The sequence below is a fragment of the Brugia malayi genome (genome assembly GCF_000002995.4).
Source record: "Brugia malayi strain FR3 genome assembly, contig: Bm_v4_Chr4_scaffold_001, whole genome shotgun sequence".
Classification (NCBI taxonomy): Eukaryota; Metazoa; Nematoda; class Chromadorea; order Rhabditida; family Onchocercidae; genus Brugia; species Brugia malayi.
This window is the reverse complement of record NW_025062478.1, coordinates 7,381,336-7,402,376: the sequence shown is the minus strand read 5'-3', so window position 1 is coordinate 7,402,376 and position 21,041 is coordinate 7,381,336. Positions and strand designations below refer to the sequence as shown.

The following is a 21,041-nucleotide window of genomic DNA, read 5'->3' as shown; positions in this document are numbered from 1 at the left end:
AAAAAAAGGTTAAACTTGATTTGAATGAGACAATTACTTGCTGGAAACTGGAATATTAATTTATTAAAAAAACGATCGCTGGAATTAAAATGATATAAACTGGTCGATAATTAGTAAGTGACAACAACAAATAACTGCTGTGTGAGATTACAAGATTTCAATAGTAAGGTTGTTAAAATATCTCAGTAACTGAAATAAAAATTACAGAAAATAAGAGACTTTTATTCCACGCGCTAGACAAAAAAAATTTTCTTGATTTTGACTATCAAAATAATTTTTCCTGTAACAAAGACAGAAGCAGAAAAGAGCAGAAAAAGAGGAAAATTTTAACTTACCAAACTTGCAAAGATCATGTTTCGTTATAGAAATTTCCAACTGCTTTTAAATAGAATTTTGAAAATAAAATGGTTTTTCAAGTAAAATCATGAAGTACTAAAAATGCAAACTTCAGTCAACTATGAAAATATAATCCTTGATCTTCAGATGCAAGGATTTTTGGATTTTTGAACACTACTGAAGTTCACTGGTTATGAATAGCGCAATATATTTATAAAATTATAACCTAAATTATACCTAATACTTATTATTACTTAGTAAATCAAATTCTGGTAAAGTGTCAAAGTATGTGTAATTAAAATTGAAACTTATACCAGCCAAGTCAAATTCATTCTAGCTATCTCTTCTATTGACTAAGGAATGCAAATGTAAGTGCTGTTAAATCAAATTTTAATAAGAAACTTTCGTACTGGGAATTATAATAGGAAAGAAGAGCACCATGTGAACTACAAACACTATATAATAAGCTCAGCAAAACAGAAAATTCATTTATGGATGACAGGAACTCAAATATGCTCAAAAGTACATCTTAAAAACATAAAAAATAAAGCTTGCGAGTCTACAAAGCAGATTCCAATTTTCTCTTGCCATGAGGAGAGAGCCTTTTCGAATAAAAACCAATATTTCAGGAATAAATATTGAAAATGATTTGCTTTTGCTTACTCATTTTCTCACTTTCAACTAAACTTTAACGTCTTATTTCAAGCGCCCGGTGAACTAAAGTACAAATAAAAGATAAAATGTGAATGATATCTGTACTAAAACGAGGTAACATTTTTTATCCTTCAGTCATTCAATTCGGAAAAAAATTCCTCTACCAAAAGATGAATAAATACAGGCAATTTTTAAGCAACAAATCAAACACGTTTCCACAAACAAATTCACACATCTAATTTTTAAAATTTAATCAACTGGTACCTTAAACGAAATTATGCATTACTATCACAAATGTATATTGATTTCATTGCCCTTCAAACGATGAAAATACAATTTCAGACTGAAAAGAGAAAGATTCAAACTATGTCCATAAAAAATCATCAGTGTGTATATCCAGTTACTTGTTTTATTCTACATTGTATTATTTTAATCAGTTGAAAGACCAAGTTTCAATGAATTCCAGAAGATCTCTGTTAGGTTCAACTAGGCTTAAATAATAATCTGATTAATTATTAAATGATTAAAATGAATGAATAAAACATAAAAAGGAACATGAAACTGATCTCACGCCGTTGCATGAGAGAATTTATGTATATTATCTACCAATCGATATCATGTTTTAGCATAAAGTATCATATCACCAAGTTTGTCTTAGAATCAAGCTTATCTCAGAAATGGCAGAAAGTAGTTAATTTGAATGAATAATTCTGGAGTTTAACTGAGTTAATTTGAATGAATAATTCTGGAGTTTAAATGAGGAGGAACTACATCAGACTACAGGGATATCGAGAAAATATTTACTGGCTGAATAAACGCAGTAATGGAGTTGGGAATGGATTCCTGTTAATTCATACGGCTTCTCATTACATCAAAACTCGTATAAAAGAGGCGCTTAATGACTCTATACACCAAAATAACATGTACCGTTAGACCTAATTCTCAAACGTATGTAAATCAGCTGCTTTTTCCCCAATTTTATAATAAAAAACAAAATGCAGGGTAATCTTAATATCTCCTGAACATTTTTTCATCAAAAGGTAAGCATACCATTGCTGCTCGTAATGGATAATGGATGTTACAGACATAACAATTTGTTTACCATTAATTGAAAACCATCAAGCTACATAAAAAATATTATCATTGCAAACAACTTGAAAACTTTTGCTCCTAAAACGAGGAATTTCTTCCAATTAAAAAACGTTTGGCATAAAAACGAACTTAAAGTTTTAAGAATCATTCGGTCAGAACAAGCTCTTATAATTGGAACAAATTTTAAAATCAATTAAAAGAACAGTTATGCAAGCGACTAAATAATACTGGAGGCATTCATTGAGAATCAAATCAAGAGTTTGCTTATCGGGCTGATACAAGTGAGTCGCTAAAGAAAATATTCACTTTGATACTCAGTAAAAAACAAACTAACATTTCAAGCATTCAAGCATCCAATTCACGCCAACGATAGCGAAAAAAAATTAATTAATTCAAAATCTTGAAGAATGCATAATTAGACGTAAAGGAAAATAAAACGAAATAAGTTTGGAACAACCGTCAACAAAGTAACAAATACCAAGGAAACCAAAAAAAAAAAAAAGCGAAAGTTGAGTGGAAGCAGAGGAAATAATAATGAAAATGAACTTGAAGGTCAATGAATTTAATGTATCTTTACCAATATAAAGAAGTATTGAATTTGTACTGAACCAGCTAAATACTAATGTTATTCACTACATTACTTAATACATACTGGTGATACTAATTTTTTCACAAAATTTATGTGTCTTTAATTTAAATTTAAGTGCAGAAACACGTGAATTCCACACGCGCAGATAAACAAAACATTATTAAGGTGTGAACTATCAATTGGAACGATCGCTGTAACAAGTCAATATCCATGAGATATTCATGTCAACCTGGGATAGGTAAATACTGAGAATTCAAAAGTGACTTAAGTTAGGAAATTTCCGAAACTTTTTGTTTTAAAAAAAGAATACGATGATCGGCCACGCAGTCAAAGAAAGAGGGCTGACGAAGGCTGCTATTTATCGAAAATCGATGAAAACAAATTGTTATTAAACAAACAATAAATAAATGCAAAACATACTGATAATGCCTTTGTTACTGTAGAAAAATCTTGTCATAGCACCAAATCATTATCAAAATCGTTTGAGATTCTTGGAGATTTTCTAAATGGCACCTTTCAGTGTAAAAAAGGCAAATATCATACATATGATTATTCTACAGAAGTTGTCCGAAGTCTCAATATTTTCAACTCCAACATCCCCAAAAATTTTATGCTCATAATGTTTAGGCTGAACAGAGCGACTCAATCCCATGTAAGAAAAGTGATATTCAACCACGGCGAAATTTTAAACTTTGATAACCGCTTCCAAAGGCAGTGGGTAAATCAAATGGTACAATAAACTTCAGTGTAGTACGGTCCATTACTCTGTTTAAGTGAAGCCGCGTTGACAAAAACAAGGGATAACTGCAACTGTTATATTGTGAAGCGATGGCGACCGAAGTGCACACAAGCTGAAAATTGCAAGTTGCGACAATGATCACTGGAAGACTGAAAAATGATTTTCTAGAGATATATGTAACAAATCATTATTGTATGCTGTTTGTTTTACCTGTATATTTTATGAAAGAAAACAACCTAGCACTCTGAACATGCTACTCAAAGCTATGATCGAAATTTTGCATCCTTGACAAAATGAAATAAATCGGGTGATTGGCACTGGAGCTCTATGTATAAGATGTAATTTATTTAGAATTCTTCAAATACTGTCCAAAAAAAAAAAAAAAAAAAACATATATTTGCTCCAATGTACTTTACTTTTTTCCACATTGTAATTGCTACGGAACGAGTTATTAGTTGGATAAAAGTTCCGAGAAAAATTACCATACAATAATGATAATGAGATAAGAAATCGATTCGTCAAAATGACGACGTATATTTTCATTTATCTGACTATTTATCACATTTTGCGGAAAATTTAAAAGAATAAATGCCTATAAACTGAAGTCATCAAAAACAATGCTTGAAAGGCTCCTTTCACTTCAGCGTACACCAAATATTCTATTTCTTCCCTCACTTTGTTCTCAGCACTATTTCTTCACAATCTCTTGTAAACAATATATATTTTCTATAATCCATTGCAGCAACGTTTTCTGCACAAAAAAAGTAAACTGCAAAAGAAATCGATGAAAAATAATGGTGTTATGGAAATGTCCCTGAAGATGATTATACATATATTTCAACTATAAAAGGTCCAAAGCGATAAGAAAAAAACAAAGTGAAAAAAAAAAAAAACAGTGGAATTGGAGTTTTTATTTTGGAAATTAATTTACTTCTGCTTATTTTTCTCAAGAAAGTGAAGGAAGTAAAAGATCAAAATGTTTCTTTACTAAACGATTTTTTAGATTGCTAGAAGAAAGTAGCAACATTATATGAGTAAAAATGAAGAATATTTCCTAAACTAGCAAAGGTAGGTTTAAATAATTTTGCGAAGTGTAAAAGAAAATTAAATTTTCACATGAAAGGAGGCAAGACGACTTTGACATTTGAGAAATGAATGATTTTTGAAGCCAATTTCAATTCTATGCAACTATAACAGTTAGCAAGAAGCTGATAAACGGGGCACATGCCGTGTTAGGTAAGTTTCGACTAGGACACTAAGATAACATAAAGCAAAATAATCCTGATCGATTAGCCTCAGCTTAATGAATGTAACCAACATCATGCTCTAAATTACCTCTACGAATTTATGACAAACATCGAAAAGGGAAAGGAAAACTGAGGACACTACTGAAGCAGTTATTTTCTTTTTCAAAGCTCAAATGACGAAGATTCACTGATCTAAACAAAAGATCTTTGCAGAACATATCTGGCGACGACTTTCTCTACAAAAGAAGTGCTTACCATTCATATTACAGTAAAATTCAGCAATTCATTTTAACTTCAGGATAGAATGAACGAAATGTAAACATAGTGAAAATGAATGCACCTTAAAAACATAACGTAGACGAGAACTACATTCTGCTGGCATCTTAAAGTAAATTCACCAAAGGGAAAAATCATTTTCATCTGTTTGCAAATATATGACTTCAGATATTTTATAAATCTTGATACGAATAATCAAAACTGAGCAAGGCAGCTCCATTAATTATTATTTAACGTCCTACATTCATTTCCTTAAATGATTTAGAATAGTACTGATTGGAAAATAATTTAGAAAAAAAAAAAATCAAACAGTAAAATAGCGGCTAATGAAAACCTGATGATAGAGTACAACTAGAAAACAAACTTGGGAATGAAATAGTTCCAGCCTTGTACATGGAAATGATTTCGATTATGATTAGTTTTCATTTTATAATCAGTCTTTGATGTACTTTATGGAGTCATTCGGTTCATTTTTTCTGACCATAATACAAAAAACTTGGTTTTATCCAGATGATCATTATGAATAAGCTATATATCATAAAAATGATTGATAACCTACCATCAACGGCAAGTAACTGAAGTTAGCTGCTGATATGTACTTAGATGAGTAAATTTAAATTTCTCTATAAGATAACTAACTGTATGAGAGCATTTTTATGAAAATATATAAGATTAAAGATCAATCTAGGATATGAAATTCCCACCACAATGATTATCATATAGTTTATTGTTTTTGGTAAACATTTACAATAAAGTTCCCTTTCCCTTCTACAGCTGGAGTTTCCTTCAAAGTCAACCATCTTTGTTTATATATTGAAAAGTGCAGTATTTTCGGTCCTGAACAAACACTTTGATTTGCTATAGATAGCTAAATCCGATGCAATGATCTTAATTTGACATGAGATCATAAACAACATGCTATAACAACAAATTACAAATTATAGAAAATAATAGAAATGCCTAGAAAATGAAGCAAATACAACGAAACCCTTAATACGTTCATTGTTGAGCAAATAAATTACCTTAAAAAATGAAAGCTACCACCTGTTAGTAATAGCAACCAAATCTCATTAACTCTCATTAAATTCCCACTATAATATCCCTCAACGAGGATTCATTTATAAAGATATTCACAAAAAAGCTAAAAGTTAAATATGATTTACTGCTACCTATCCTATTTCCAGATCAACAGGAACTATCATGTGATTTAAACCGTGCATTAAAAAGGACGAAAAGTTTAAAAAATTTTGTTGTAATGTTAAAAAGCCACAACTTTATGAAATATTGTCGTATGTGAGTACTAGTCATCTGATGCACAGAATTTTACAATAGCTTATAAAATAAGCAGCGATATATTCCTCCCTTCCTTTCTTGACTTCTCTATAATGTGAAGAGCGAAATAAAAAATGGTGAAAAGTACCTTATCCGACTTGCACATATGTATGGATGCACTGTGAATATATATTGAAGTTGTGAATAAGGCCTGACTAAACCAATTTCTTTGCTTTTAAACGAACCAAAATCAAATTCCTCACAAAAGACCATAAAGTAATTAATTTCAGAAGAACTTTTCGAAGAAAATACTATGTAAACTTCAATTACTTATACATATGTTGATTCAACCGGATTTGAAATGATTACTCAATAGCAGAAATGAAAAAGCGATTTTTTTACTTATGACTTCAATTTTGAAGTGGGATCAACCTAAGGTTATAAAATAACACAATAGAGAATTCAGCTACTGCAAAATTTAGCCATTTCCGTGCATTGTTCGTTTGAAAATTTTTAGGGACTAATTAATTAACTTAGTCATTATTAACATGGAATTTAACAGCTTCTTGAATTATCTTATTCAAACAGCAATAAATCTGCAGAAATCGGAAGAAAATACTCCTGGATGAGAATTTGTTATTCTGATATTTAACATCAAAATTCGACGCAAAGAATTTATCGTAGATTTAAATATTTTAAGGAACTACACGTACCTTTGAAGTCCGCAGATTTTATCTTTTAAAATGTCAGTTGAAAAACTAAACTTTTTCATGAAATCGAAGTCTTCTTCAAGCCATTAACTATTCATCACTGAAATTTCTAAATTCTTACTGAATCCTGGCTCATGTAACTTCAGTTATAAGTTCTAATTCAGTGGCCATAAAACCAATCACAATCTTCCCTTTAATCAGTCTTAATCAGTATTCAAATGAAGTAAATCACCAGAAATGCTCCAGAATCCATTGCTATACTTATTCACTTCGTGCAAGCAAACCATCCATGGAGTAACATAGCAAACCTCTCAAAGACTGCCATCAATTCTCTCTTGTTGCTTTCATTGTTCAATTCTGCAATCAATACCTTTTATTGAAGCCAGCAAAACTACAGAAAAACAATCCCCAACAATCAGTCTCGACTTGCGGTCCAGACGACAATCTTGGATAAGCGAGGCGGTTTGCGGCACTTCTGCGTCCCAATATGCAACTCTTTCAACTCTGTGTATCGCAACAGATTTGATGCATGAAACTAGAGGAAGTTAAGTTTGGTATAGAAAATTTGCAGTATATGTGACAGTGACATTGGACAGAAGTTAGGACGGAATCTTTAAGATTTGTTTACTTAAAGCTTCCATAAACCGTAAACATTTAAACTGCGTGTGGGATGTAAACGGAACGTCAATTACGCTTGCATCAGTAGAAACTTTTACCACTTAATTGGCTAATAATATGAAACTGATAAAACGCTACGTTTTTAGCAATGAAAATTTCTTCCGCTGTAAAATGATGAATCAAAATTTGATTGGAAGAATTTCAGTTAAAGCACAAAAAAGATGAGAAAATTTAATCAATTGTTACAAGAATGAAGTCAACACTTGAAATAAAATATATGAACACTACATAAAGACCTAACCTATATTTTGAGAGAAATATTTAAATATTTTTTCTTATAAGATTCTGAAGTTTGCAAAAGTAAAAATACCAACAAATGATATTGTCATAAATTTGGCAGTAGTCCTCCAGTTTGAAAATTTTAGTATAAAGTTCAAATATTTCTTGAAAAATTTGCTATTGTGTCTGCATATTTAAGAAGTTTTTTCCAGTTGTTTGAAATAATGTTAAATTTAATCTAAGAAATATCTTTCTACAACTTTGAAATTTCAAATAGCTTTGTTTTTAATTCAGTTCTTTCACTCACAGCGGCATCTCATTTTGTTTGATTAGTACAATAATGACAAAACAAAAATTTTGCAATCTTTTGAGTAGTCAGAAACAATCACTGACAAATTGTTAAGAAAAAAACGATGAAATACTATTATTTTTAACATTGACTGATTCAGATACTGTTCTAAAATTGTGATCAGAAATGCAGTTGTGAAGGAAATAAAAGAAAAGATAAAAATAAAGATGAAATATGTACCTTCGATATTTGTAGAAGGCAATTGTTTCTTTCATAATGAAACGAAAAGTAGAAAACTGAAAAAAAAAAAAAAAAAAACTATTTTTATATAAAAATAACATTTTGCTATAATAACTGTATGAAAACTTTGATTCGAAAGTCGGAATTCAAGAGCTCATTTTCTGAAAATTGTTTCCGAAGTTTATTACAGAATAGTGCTATTAATAATAGTAAAACGATATAAAATAAAGCTGACAAAGGTTTTGATCAAAAACTATGGATATCAAGTCAATATTTTCTATTTAAAAACTGCACACTTTGTAGATTGTCCTGGAAATTTCCGAATGGTTACTGGTAAATTTTTACTGTATAAGAGCTTTTGTTATATCAATTCAAATATAAATCGATCAGCAAGGATTTGTAATTACTTCAATTAGCTTCTTCTCTAATTTCTTAACCTGAAAATATTGGAATTCGAAATTTGTTGCACATTTCAATTCTCCCCGTTATTCCATTTCGTTCTTCCTATTTCTGACATTAATAAAGAAGCTCTGACATTTATTTTATTTTCGTCGCAAAGAAATTGTCACCTGAACAGGAAAATAATCAATTTTTAGAAATGCCGTGTCTACTGCAACTAAGATATGGCTGATCCTCGTTTGTGATTGAACTCCTGCCTTTTTTATGAAATTTAGTCAGTTAGTCAGAGAAACAATAAATCACATTCTTATTTTAAAATACATCATTTATCATGAATTGTTTTGTGGTACTATTTTTGATACTAGAAATTGAGAAATATCTAATTCACGAAGATTATTGTTATCCTGTTTAGAATGCTCTCATTTTCTTTCCATTAATGTTCAACAATTTTCATATGATACAATTTCATTTTGCAACGTACTTTCATAATAAAATTTCATAATAATCAAACAACACCATGTGGACTTCAAATGTTGATTACAACTAACCAATAATAAAATCGAATAAATGCCGAATACTCTGCAAGATTCTGTTGTTGAATTATCAGCATCATGAACAAATGCTGAGGGTCTAATTCTCAAAAGAGCTATCTCCTCTACTGTATTTGGTAGACGTAAAGTTGCTGCTTCTCTTTTGACAATATAGTTTAGTTGTTGAAAAATTATTTTAAGAAGATTTCCTTCCAAGAAATGTCAATAATTTTTGCCACAACGTTAGTCGGCATATTGATTTTTGTTTCCTGGCAATGGCACGCACATTTATTTCAGCTTTGAATATAACTTAAGCTAAACTCACAAGAAATTCGAGAGTTGCAATGGCTGAAAAATTTTCCATTGTTAAACATAATCACACGAGAACAGTGCAGTGTTGCAAAGAATGGGAAGAAAAACGAGCGCTAATTAAATATTTATGAATTATTCCACGATGAATCAAAGAAACTTATTCAGCAGACGAATTTCAATCTCTCATGCAAATTTTACGCTACTAATTATAATATTTGAAAAGCTTCTCGGTAACACTTCTGCACTCAAAAAACTGTAATGGATTTCGACGCACCATGTCAAAGCCATTTAAGAATTGATCTATTTTTTTGTCAAATATGCATCAAGCATTCCAACATATTTTACCCGAAGAATCTGCATGGATATTTATGCAAAGTAAACGTGAAACAAAAAAATACAAAGTCAGCGATAGAATTTGCATACGCAAATTATTTAGTTAATGCATTTCACTTTCCCTTTACTATTTCGAGTTAAGATATTAATTCAAGTTGTAACTAATTAATGACAATAAATAATTTGGCAGAAGTTTACGTTAGATGCAGTTCCGCTTCAGACATGAAATTAGTGCAAACCATTGACAGAAGTTCCTAGGAAAATTAAAACATTACAACATCCAAGATATTGTGTTGGAGTCTCGTTCTTGAATGAAAAAAGAGCAAATTGGTTTAGCATGTGCAAATTCAATTTTTCATGGTGCAATGTATGGACTAAGAAAAAAACACTAAAAATGAAGTTGCCTTCCTTTATTAAATTTAAAGAAATATTTTTTCAATGTATAAAAGATGGACCCTCCTTTCGTCTCTAACGATTAATTCTCTTTTGTTTTTTTTTCACAATTTTTGCTGAGGTATGGCAAACAACGAACTACAAACAGTTCAGTATTATCCAAAAAACAGCAAAGCTTTTTAGATGTTAGTTTAAAAACGGCAGAATAGCATTCAAATTTACTGATTTGACCAAAACAATGACACTAATTAGAAAATCCTAATTAGAAAATAATTTCGCTTTTTTCTTAAATAAAACATTCACTTTTGTAAAATTAATTTCTAAAAAAGCGATCAGAAAACCAGCCTTAGCTGCATCAAAAAATGCTTAAGAAACCAAGAGTATAAAATCCAAAGTACACAAAAAGTACTTGTGTTCTTAGAAGAGTTATTTTAATGACAAGTGATAAAATTTTTAAAATCTTTATGGGACTAAGCCTCTTTGAGCAAGATCCCTATTTCCGAAATGAGCCAATTTTTTTTTTGAAGTGGGAAGGGCATAAAAAATTTTTAAGTGGTCAATCAATCATTCTGATAATGACGAACCAATTTATATGAAAAAGTTAAAAATGTATCGAACATACGTTGAATTCATTGTGTGTTACAAGTTACTAACTATCAACGATGAATTATCAAGTGCTGCTAATCATTGATTATTTTAGAAAATCTAGAGTAACATAAATTATTTTCAATAATGTGATCTTTAACTTTTGAACTTACCTTCAGCTTTTAAAATTGTATGCACAAATGGAAAATAAAATCGCTAATCCGTGAACCGTGAACTGATGACAAATTGAAGTAATTATTTAGCGATTGGCATTATCAGAACTTTCCGGTTGCTACTACACTAAAAGTTTGAACAGCTCTCCGTTGAGATCACGATATTATCGATTGGTGATAATTAGTTTATGAAGATTGAACACGTCTTTATTTGAGTGAAGTTGTTTTCATCTGGTGATTGAGCATGTCTTTATCTTCAATTTTTTTTGGAAGAACGGCAGCATTAATTTCCGTTGTGTTCTTTCATCCATAAAATCTGAAATTCAAGCAATTGTACACATTTATAAAACTGCTTACTTTAATACTTAATCTAAAGAAGATTAAAATTAAAATATCGCACAATTTATTAATGTTAACTATGCCACGAAATTATATCATGAAAATTAATTTGTTAAATAACTCATTTGCAAATGAAAATAAAAAAATTTGGTAATGAATTCGGTATCTTATGCAAATTAGTTTCATTTAATTTAGCACATGAAGTTTCGACAAAAGTGCTTCTTATTTAAACATATATTAATAATTGAGAAAAACATAATTCCTGTAGAAACTAGAGAGTTAATTAAGCAATTATAAAATTTGGGTTTTTTTTTTTTCGGAGTTATTTAGAGATTATTTAAAATGAGTAAAAACTTTTTTATTTTTAAGTTTATAAACAAATAAGAAAACAAGCATTGGCGATTGCGATGAAAAATAAAGGAAATAGAACAATTTGAAATACATTATCATAAGAAATGATATGGTGGTAACGAGCTGCAAGTCCAGTTTTTCACCCATATAATTTTAAATTTAAATAATACATTTGTATCCTTCCTGAAGTAGACTTTTTTTAAGATTTGCTTTATATAATTGTGAACTCTTTTACACAGTAATCAGTCCAAAAATAAAACTGGACTTTTTTGTTTGTGTTTGTGATGTAGACTTAAAATCAATTTAAGAGCTTCCAAGAAATGAACTAAGCTCTATTAAATTATTGTAAAACTTAAAAAATATAAGTACGCAGTTAGAAATTTTAGGAATTAACTTGATAACCAATAAAATCTGTAAAGATGAAATGTTATAGATGCAAAAGACGAGCGCCTGGAAAGCGATTTCATTTATGCATATTTGTTCTCAGCTGGAAGCTGAACTGATCACTTTGATATTCCGCTATAAATGCTTTTTAGTGGCTTGCTGAGCATCGATAACATGTCTTCATCGTTAATCGACTAAAGGTTTTATCTTGAAAAAAAAAAAAAACTGGCTTCAATGAAACATAAATGGCAATATATAATCTGACATCTGATTGAATTAAAGTTTTAGAAACATATGGTAAATTCAAAATTAACTCAGTGGAAAAAAATCAAAAAAAAAAAAAAAAAAAGTAAAATGAATGAAATTAATTTCATTATGACAGAAAGCAAAAATTAATTGCACTAATAATTAATAGCACAATAAAGAAACGACACGTCACTTTTATACATACAAGGCTATCAAAATTTGGCAGTGAGATAAAATATTATAACTTTTGCTTAATTCCTACATTTAATTTTTAAATTCATACAAATACTTTGTTACCACTTACTATGATGTAAAATTCATTTGCATTTACCGTAAAAGTTTGCATCTGTTGATGTAACTCTTTTTTCCAGCATAGCATAACAATTGGCGCTTCACTAATAACAACTACTCATAAATAATATAATTTGAATATGTAAATCTGCAGTAATTACTGAATGGGCGAATACTGTAGTTGACAAAGCAGAAAGCCCGTCCACCTGGTGTTTAGTGCAAAGTACTGCTAGTCTTATGATTAGTTGAAGTATTTAGGGGTTTCTTTGTCGTCATACAGTAGTACTAATCCTCCATTCATCTTTCGATCCTTAGAAACACACTGATATGTACTGCTTAACAACTAGGATGGATATGTTATGAGAGAAAATTGCCACGCGGAATCATCAATTTACATACTCAGCAGTATTCTATTTTATAATCCTATAAATACATGATTAGACTGTTGTACCTAACTCATTTCAAACCACTTATTTGCTTCATAAAAAGTTGACTTTAAAGGTTTCTCTAATTTAAGCGAATTAATCACTACTTTCTACCTCACAACTTCGTTCTCAGAGAAATTCATTCCAGAATAATTAGAAATAAGAATAGAAAATCCTGAGGTTTCAATCCCCTGAAAAAGCAATATCGTATTTCTTGATTCCCACTCTGTCGCCTTGCATCGATCATAACTAGTCAACTAGTTCCATAATTGTAAAAAAAATTGCAAAAAGTTATATTAATGTAGTCCAACTATATTTCAAACGATACAGTTAGTTACTCATATTGATAATTAAGCATGAAAATTCTAAATATGAGAGGTTTCTTGCAATGCATATTTCTCGATTACTGATAAGAAAACTTTAACTTTAAGAAATTAAATAAATTGCTTTATTTTTATTCAAAGAATGACTGGAACAGATGTATTTCGGTTTTAAGATACAAAACCATGCATCTGGAAATGATTTTGTATCAGTAAACCGGAATCTATCCGTGACAAACTCACCACCAAAGAGAAAGCGAGACTGTCCATAAGGAATCTTTTATTTCTAGCTTTATTGTCGCAATTTAACTTAATAACGAGCACTGAAAAAGAAAAGCACGTAGCAACATGGGGCTATTTTTATGCTATTTATGCTATTTTTACAGTTTATCGTTTCTATTTTATAAATACACAGTGCCATTTAGCTTACAATGATTACTCTGTTTAATTGATGACTCCTAGACTCAACATGACTAATCAATATTAATGTTCCCGTAAAATTCTTAAAATTTCACTTTTCCTAATCATGTATACCTGCGGATAACGTCTAAATTACAACAGGAAGGTGTTGTGTCCGAATATTAACAAAGATAGAGGTGGAGTTTCTTTCCTTCATTCTTGTATTTTTTGTGGAATACGGTAGTTTATTATACAATCGACAGCTTTCAGTTGTTTATTTATTTAGTTCTATCATACATTCCATTAAATGTCTTAAAGCTTTACATTCATAATCAGTTCAAGTAGTACTGTAGTGGATGGACTAAGCTCATTAACTCTGAAAAAGAAATTGTAACGCTGCTAGAATTTACGGATTAAAAAAAATTTGAATGCGGTGGTGAAATGAGAAATTTGAAATCTTAGGACGACTTATTTCTAATCCACGAAATTGTGGACATTTTAGAATAAGTGATCAAATTCTTTAAAAAAAATTCTATCCAATGTAATCTGACAGTTCGTTCTATCACATTATGCTGAATAAAATTTTAGCTTCGTATGCTACTAAATTCGATTTTTTTAGATATTTAAATCGCTTTGAAGAACTGTTACACTACAAAAAATTCCAAAACTCTTTCACTCTTCTTCTCAAAGCCCATAATTAACATGAAAAAAGTTTTCGTCAATGTTCCTGCCCAATCATTAACAGAAAAATATAGCCTTTCTTCAAATATAATTATTGCTTTTTGTAGTTCTGTGGGAATGTTTCACTTCTTTCATTTCATTTAATTTTTGAGCAATTATCTAAAAAAAAATTAACTCTACTTGAAGTGGAAATCATACTTAATGTTAAGCATTCTGTTTATAATCTTAAACGCTATTATGGGTTAGTCATGCAACTTAATTAAATTACTTTAAAGTTAGTTGTGGATACCAAACTGAGAAAGCATTTTAATTATATACTAAACATTTTTGTTTTCATTCATTGAATATGGGGAATTAAAAATTAAGTGATATAGGAAGAATGTTTTTTATGTAGTAAAAAGAAAGGGTCAAAGTTGAAAACCTGCTCTAAAAATTATTTTGTTTCACCAGTGACGAAATTTATGTCTTCATGGAAACAAACCACAAATCCTTACTTCTTTATTCACAACTTCCTAGCATTTTTTAATTTGAATTTAATTTGTCACGATTTCTTATTATGATTTAAATTTTCATTTCTTTCGGACGACGCATGGATAAAGTGAAAATATTATACACTAATATGTCTGTTTTCAAGGAATGTAAACAGTCAATATTCTTGAAATGAATTGTACCATAAGCTTTTATTATATATATATATATATATATTTTTTTTTCATTCAAAAAGACCTGAGATATGAACAGAATCATTTTAAATGAAATAACTTCTGATAACTTCAAATTATTAGGACTAATAATTATGTCACCTGTATAAAAATCCGAATTTTCGACATAAATAAAATTTTTCAATTCTAAATTTGTCATTATGGTTACACTACTTAATAAAGCAGCAATTGAATATTTCAATAACCAAGTGCTAAATTACTGTCCATTTATTATTTTATAAATGTAAATTTATAAATGTCAATTGCAGCTATGCTTTTACCATTTAACTTCTACCTATGATATGACATCGACAAGATCAAAGTTGTCGGTTAACACAAAAAAATTTAATTACGCTCTAATGAACAGGGAACGACCAGTCGATAATATTATAGACACCTAGAAATTTTGAAAGATTTTTGTCAATTCAAGAACATCATTGTGATCATTTTATCACCTTCTCATCTTCATTCTTTTTGTCATTTCCTGATTGATATTTTCTCGCGACTCTTCTTTTATCGGTGTCTTAATGACACTATCGGTATATATCTGGGTACTACTTTCGGTACTACAGCATTCGTATCCGGAAAAACTCTTCAGGCTATTTTGGCTTATGGATGACTTTGGTAGAGTAGTTTTGGAAGGCTTTAAAAGTTTCATCATTTTTGCACCTTTTTTACTCGGTGTTGATAAGTGCACTGTTACTTGATTCTGACTTGTGCGATGTAATGATGATTGTGTTTTGTCTTCCCCAAGAATTTTCTCAGCTACCTTTGAAGATGGCGCCCTGAATCCACGATTCGTCGAAGAAAAGGGCGAAATCGATTTTCTACTTTGAGATGACGTTTTAGCCTGATGGCTACTTGGGCTTTTCACAGCACTTAGTTGTGTTTTGTCGATTATCATTCGGCTCTTTTGATCTTTAATACTGTACTGCGTTAAATCAACATATCCACTTTTATATTTTCTTCCCGCTTGATTTGTTCGTGAAATACTTCTTAAGTCTGCAATCCAATTTATCAACCTAAATTTTTAGTAATTTCTCAAAAATCTTAAATTTTATGATGAAAATAAGAAAACTTTTGATAGAGAAAATGGTCTACTGAGAAGCGGTCATAGAATTGTATTTTTTTATTTTTTTTTTTTAACTTTTTATGAATAGCCCAAATTTATTAAATTATTTTTTTTGTGATATTTTAGAAGGAATTGCTTTCATAAATTTTACACTTCTAACAAATTTATCTAATCTAAGCACTATGCGCAACTTATCTTCTTGTGTTCTTGACAATTTCTTGTCCTGAAAAATTTTTAAGCAATTAAAACCTTAATTAACTTTTTCATAGAATGGATGACCATGGGAACTACTTTGTAAATCAGTTTATTGTCGAACTTCCTGCAAAATTTTCATGCTGAGAAGTCAGATGCAATAAATCTGAATAAAATTAATTATGAAACTCTAACATAACTACCAAGATTCCAACAAAACTATATTTAGACAAAATGAACAACAACATGATAATAGAGAAATCGTTGCTTTATTTGTCTACTCGCATATGTTTCTTCATCTATATTTTTAAAAAGTCGTAAACAAAAATTATTACACGTAGGATTTACCTGTTTTATTCTGCTTACATCTTTTCCTATTATAGTTTGCCCAGTTCCGTTTAATTCTTCAATTAGTTTCTGAAATCGATCAACATTACCCCTTCTCAACTCATCAATTTTTTATTGAGAAAAGTAACAATAATTGGTTTTTGGTAATAATTTAAGAACCTATTAAATGGAAATTTTCGACAATCCTTCGGGAATATTGCAAAATATAAGAGAAAATATCGATCTATCACTGTAGCTGATCAAATTATGAAAAGTTCTCCAAGTTTAATTTTATTATAAAATGTATAACTGCTACAATTAGCAAAGTTAAGTTCTCTGTAGTAATTTGTGATCTGAGGTAGTTCGGCATATGCTTTAACTTCATAATAAAATTTTTTACCAACAAGCTAAAATTGAGCATTTGATCGCAAATAATTTAAGCGCTTTAAAAGACAAATAAACGATATTATTCAGATAAATAAAGCATTTTAGATAAATAAGAGCGATTAGTTATTGAAAGCATATAAAAGCAATTCTTGGAATTAAATTTTACCACAAAATTTGAATCAAATAGCTTTGCCTCCGGCTGGTTCATAACGGTGTTCATTTTCTTAAGCATTTTTAATTGTTTGCTAATTTCTTTTACTGTTTCATCAATGCTTCGTTCTTTTCTTACTTCTTTATGTCTTGATACTGCTTGCTTGAAATTAGTATATTTATTATTTTATTTTGACTAACCTAATCGCATTTCATTCATAAACGAGGGAGTTCGAATAACTCAATGCAGAAGAAAAGAAAAAAGAAATTCTGAACGGATCATTTCTGATTTTGAGTGAACCGGAATGAACGGTCATTATAGTACCTGAATTGATAACGTTTCAACAGGTTCAAAAATTGTTGGTTTATTCTCATAGTATTTCTTAACGAAAAAGGCATCGCATACGAATCTACGCACGGTTTCCTCGCATTCTTTGCGCTGATCATCAACCTAGATGAATCATTAAGTATTTCAGTTTAGTTTAGTTTGTCTGTTTTAATTTGTATAAAGTATACCTGTTGAGTGATATAATTAACACTATCCATGGTGACTTTCAGTCGCATCCCAAAACTTATCAAATTAGTTATAATGAAGAATATCAGTATGTCGAATAATGAATAAACAGCAGTGTCATACACTCTTTGCAACTGTAGCAGAAATTCTTTTGCTGATCGATAATTGCCCTCTGCAATATTCGCATTGAAAGCACATCGAAAGAAATGATAATGCTAACGGATCTTTTACGTTTATTGTCATTTGCATATATATTTAAAGATACATGTCAAAGATACATATAATATGAAATGAGAACTGAAATGAAAAAGAAACAATTAAGAAGTGACCAAGGCCTGCATTTTTAAGTCTAACACTTCGAAAAAAGAAAGAAATAGGACGATAGCCAATTTTAGGTATTTTTAATACAATTTTGATTAAGGAGCGTTGATAATCAGTAAATTTCACAACCGTGCTTTGCGTTCCTTTATATTAAAAAAAATCTTAGTCAACTTTATCATAGATATGGATTGGTAATTGGAGAGCGAAAAACGGATGAGCAGAAAAAGTTTTTCAGGAAATCCTAAAAAATGATATAATTACCGTTCCCAAGATGAACTGCAGCTATGATGATTGCGATAATCAAACCAGCATTTGCGATCACCAAACATACAACTTTTAATGATAGAATATAACAAGCACTCATCTTGTGGTATTTTTCTGAAATTTTTGTGTGAATAGAAATTTCGATTTTGCTTAAAGTCCCTGAAACCAACAAATTTTAACGATTTTTTAGAATGAATTCCATTTTTATGATATGATAAGGTAATAAGCAGTGGAATGATGAATAAGCTTTCTAACAATTTATGAATTAAATATTATGCAAATTTGCGGTTTACGACAAAGGAGTAGATGACTTTTTTTATTTTGTTATAGACAAGGATACCAGCAGGTGAACAACAAAAAAAAGTTAGGGTTTACTTATTAAAAGTTGCGGTGTCTTTCTTATCAAAAGTAATATCAATGGAAAATTCTCAAAGTATCCAATGAAACTGAGTATTGGTTATTGTATAACGATAAAATTTAAAAGAAAAAAAAAAACTGATTTCATGCAAATTAAATGCTAACAAAAATAAAGAGAAATCAAAAATTTTACCTCAGTTATGTTTTCAATGGAATCGCGTAACTGCTCAGAAATGAAGTCTATAATATAATATTTACAACTTAAAAATTTCCGAAATTCAATTCAGTTTAGTTTTCTACTCAACTAGTAAAAATTAATGCTAAATAGTTAGTGAAAAAAGTAAACGAATAAGTAAACACTGAAGTTACAGTTGAATAAAATGCCTAATTGATCAACTATGCGGTTGATATTTAATTCAATGATACAAATGATCAGTAATTCATTTTGTGATTTCAACTAAAAATGTTGGGTATCGAATCCAAATACTAAGACACACACTAGCATTATCAAAATAGATTTTTAATTTAAGGTTGAAAGTAATTCAAAACCATTAGTTTGGCTGTCTCTCACACAACTGTTTTTTGTTTCTTCCCACCGAATCTTTTCTTTAGTGGTTCTACTGATAAATATTTGTCTCATTTGCAGTCAAATAATCAATTTCTTCATTAATTATTTCTGTTAGCAGACATACCAATGAAAATAGGTATATACAAGTTTCTTCGGAAACTTCCAGATAACCTGAAACATTTCATTTCCAGTTTTAGTAAACTAAATAAATCGTGAATATACTTTGTTTGAAATAGTAGCTAAAAACTAAATAAATCTTGATAGAGCTGAACTTTTATTATGACAAGGAAATATGTTTCATAAAATAAGCTGAATTATTTTCAAACTACTTTTCACGAAAATTAAAAATAAATTAACGAATAAAGAAGGTTTTGTATTTTACGATTATTTCGCGTTCTGCTCACCACTTGTCTTTCTTACTGAATGAATCAATAAAGTGGGAAAGAGTCATTTAATGGATAAATATGTCATCCCTTCATTATCACTGTTTCATTTTTCGATGCAATGAAAGCACTGACAGATGCACTGCTTCTTGAAATGATTATTAATGGAATGAAAAGAAGTTCACTGATAAAATTTAAACGGAACTGAATTATGTTTTCTAATTAGGATAGAAATAAAATTAAATAGTAGAAGCGAAAATTTCTTATAAAGCCTTGCAAATAGGAAATAACATAACACATCATTTTTTTTCGGCTGTCATTCTGATCTCACAGCCGGTGAAATCCAATCCCTTTTGCTATTTAGAATTTGTTTGTAGCTAAAATTCCAAACTAAACTATTGTTAAAACTTCTAAGATATCTTAATCACCAAATTTTCGCTAATATGAGAAATATCAAGACTTATGCCTGAATAAAGTTATTATCAGTCCTTGTTTTAACAACATTATTAAGAATTGGATATTTTCGTTGCAGCCATTTATTAAATACTTACAAAAGTTGATTTGAAACCACAAAAAAATTCGCCATCTCTCTTTGACCTCTTTTTATTATTTTCACTTTAAACATAAAACTCTTTTTTTGAAGCCGATGAACAAGAGTGTTGGGGAAAAATGCAGAAACATTTTTCAAAATTTATGACTTTTGTAAAATTCTTTGCTAGTGAATCATTCTAATCTCTTGTCATCATTTTCAATAGCAGTTATTCACGTCTCATTTGAAAATAGTGAACTATCTTATCAAATATTCTTAAATATGTTGAGCTACTTTGAAAATCTAAGCCATAACAGTAGGATGTATAGCATAACTTAGCATTTAAAGTCTAATGCATACTCGGCTAAAATTTAAAATCAAGTCGCTTAGAATGATTTAGGGAAATTAATAAATACAAATAGTCATATTTAAAAGATATCAAAATATTTTTTATTCTATAGGCTTTATGTTTTTATTCTTTTCCATGCAATTGATTTATAAAACAAAGTACAATATTTCGTACAAGCTCTTTTTTAGAAAATTAGCATTGATAATATTTTATCATTTGAACAATTTAAATATCCAATATAACGATTGAACGATTTTTTGTTGTAAAGTAGCTGATAAATTTAAATATTTAAATGAAAAAGATTACCCGATGATAGCTAAATAAGACGGATAGAGAAACGGTAGAAGGGAAACAAATTATGAAATGACAATCCTGAAGGTAAGAAGACAGATGTGGACAGCTTGGCAAGGATAACTATGAATATA

General features: G+C 29.6%; 1 protein-coding gene and 1 non-coding gene across 3 annotated transcripts; one reads left to right on the top strand and one right to left on the bottom strand.

The window, feature by feature from the left end:
* Positions 1-13,564: 13,564 nt before the first annotated feature.
* On the top strand, positions 13,565-13,670 carry Bma-mir-5845. The gene has a single exon (XR_006228204.1). It is a non-coding gene; the product is annotated as a pre-microRNA Bma-mir-5845 (primary transcript).
* A 1,984-nt stretch (positions 13,671-15,654) lies between these two features.
* Positions 15,655-18,530, bottom strand: Bm10573 (Uncharacterized protein; the record flags this gene model as incomplete). Of its 2 annotated transcripts, XM_043082007.1 has the most annotated exons (7): positions 15,655-16,205; positions 16,429-16,498; positions 16,816-16,884; positions 17,348-17,494; positions 17,657-17,782; positions 17,848-18,017; positions 18,428-18,530. In XM_043082007.1, the coding sequence occupies 7 exons, from the start codon at positions 18,528-18,530 to the stop codon at positions 15,655-15,657; spliced, it is 1,236 nt and encodes a 411-aa protein (XP_042937941.1). The 2 variants fall into 2 exon arrangements, with proteins under 2 accessions (XP_042937941.1, XP_042937942.1); XM_043082008.1 differs by lacking the exon at positions 17,348-17,494.
* Between the last annotated feature and the right edge of the window lie 2,511 nt (positions 18,531-21,041).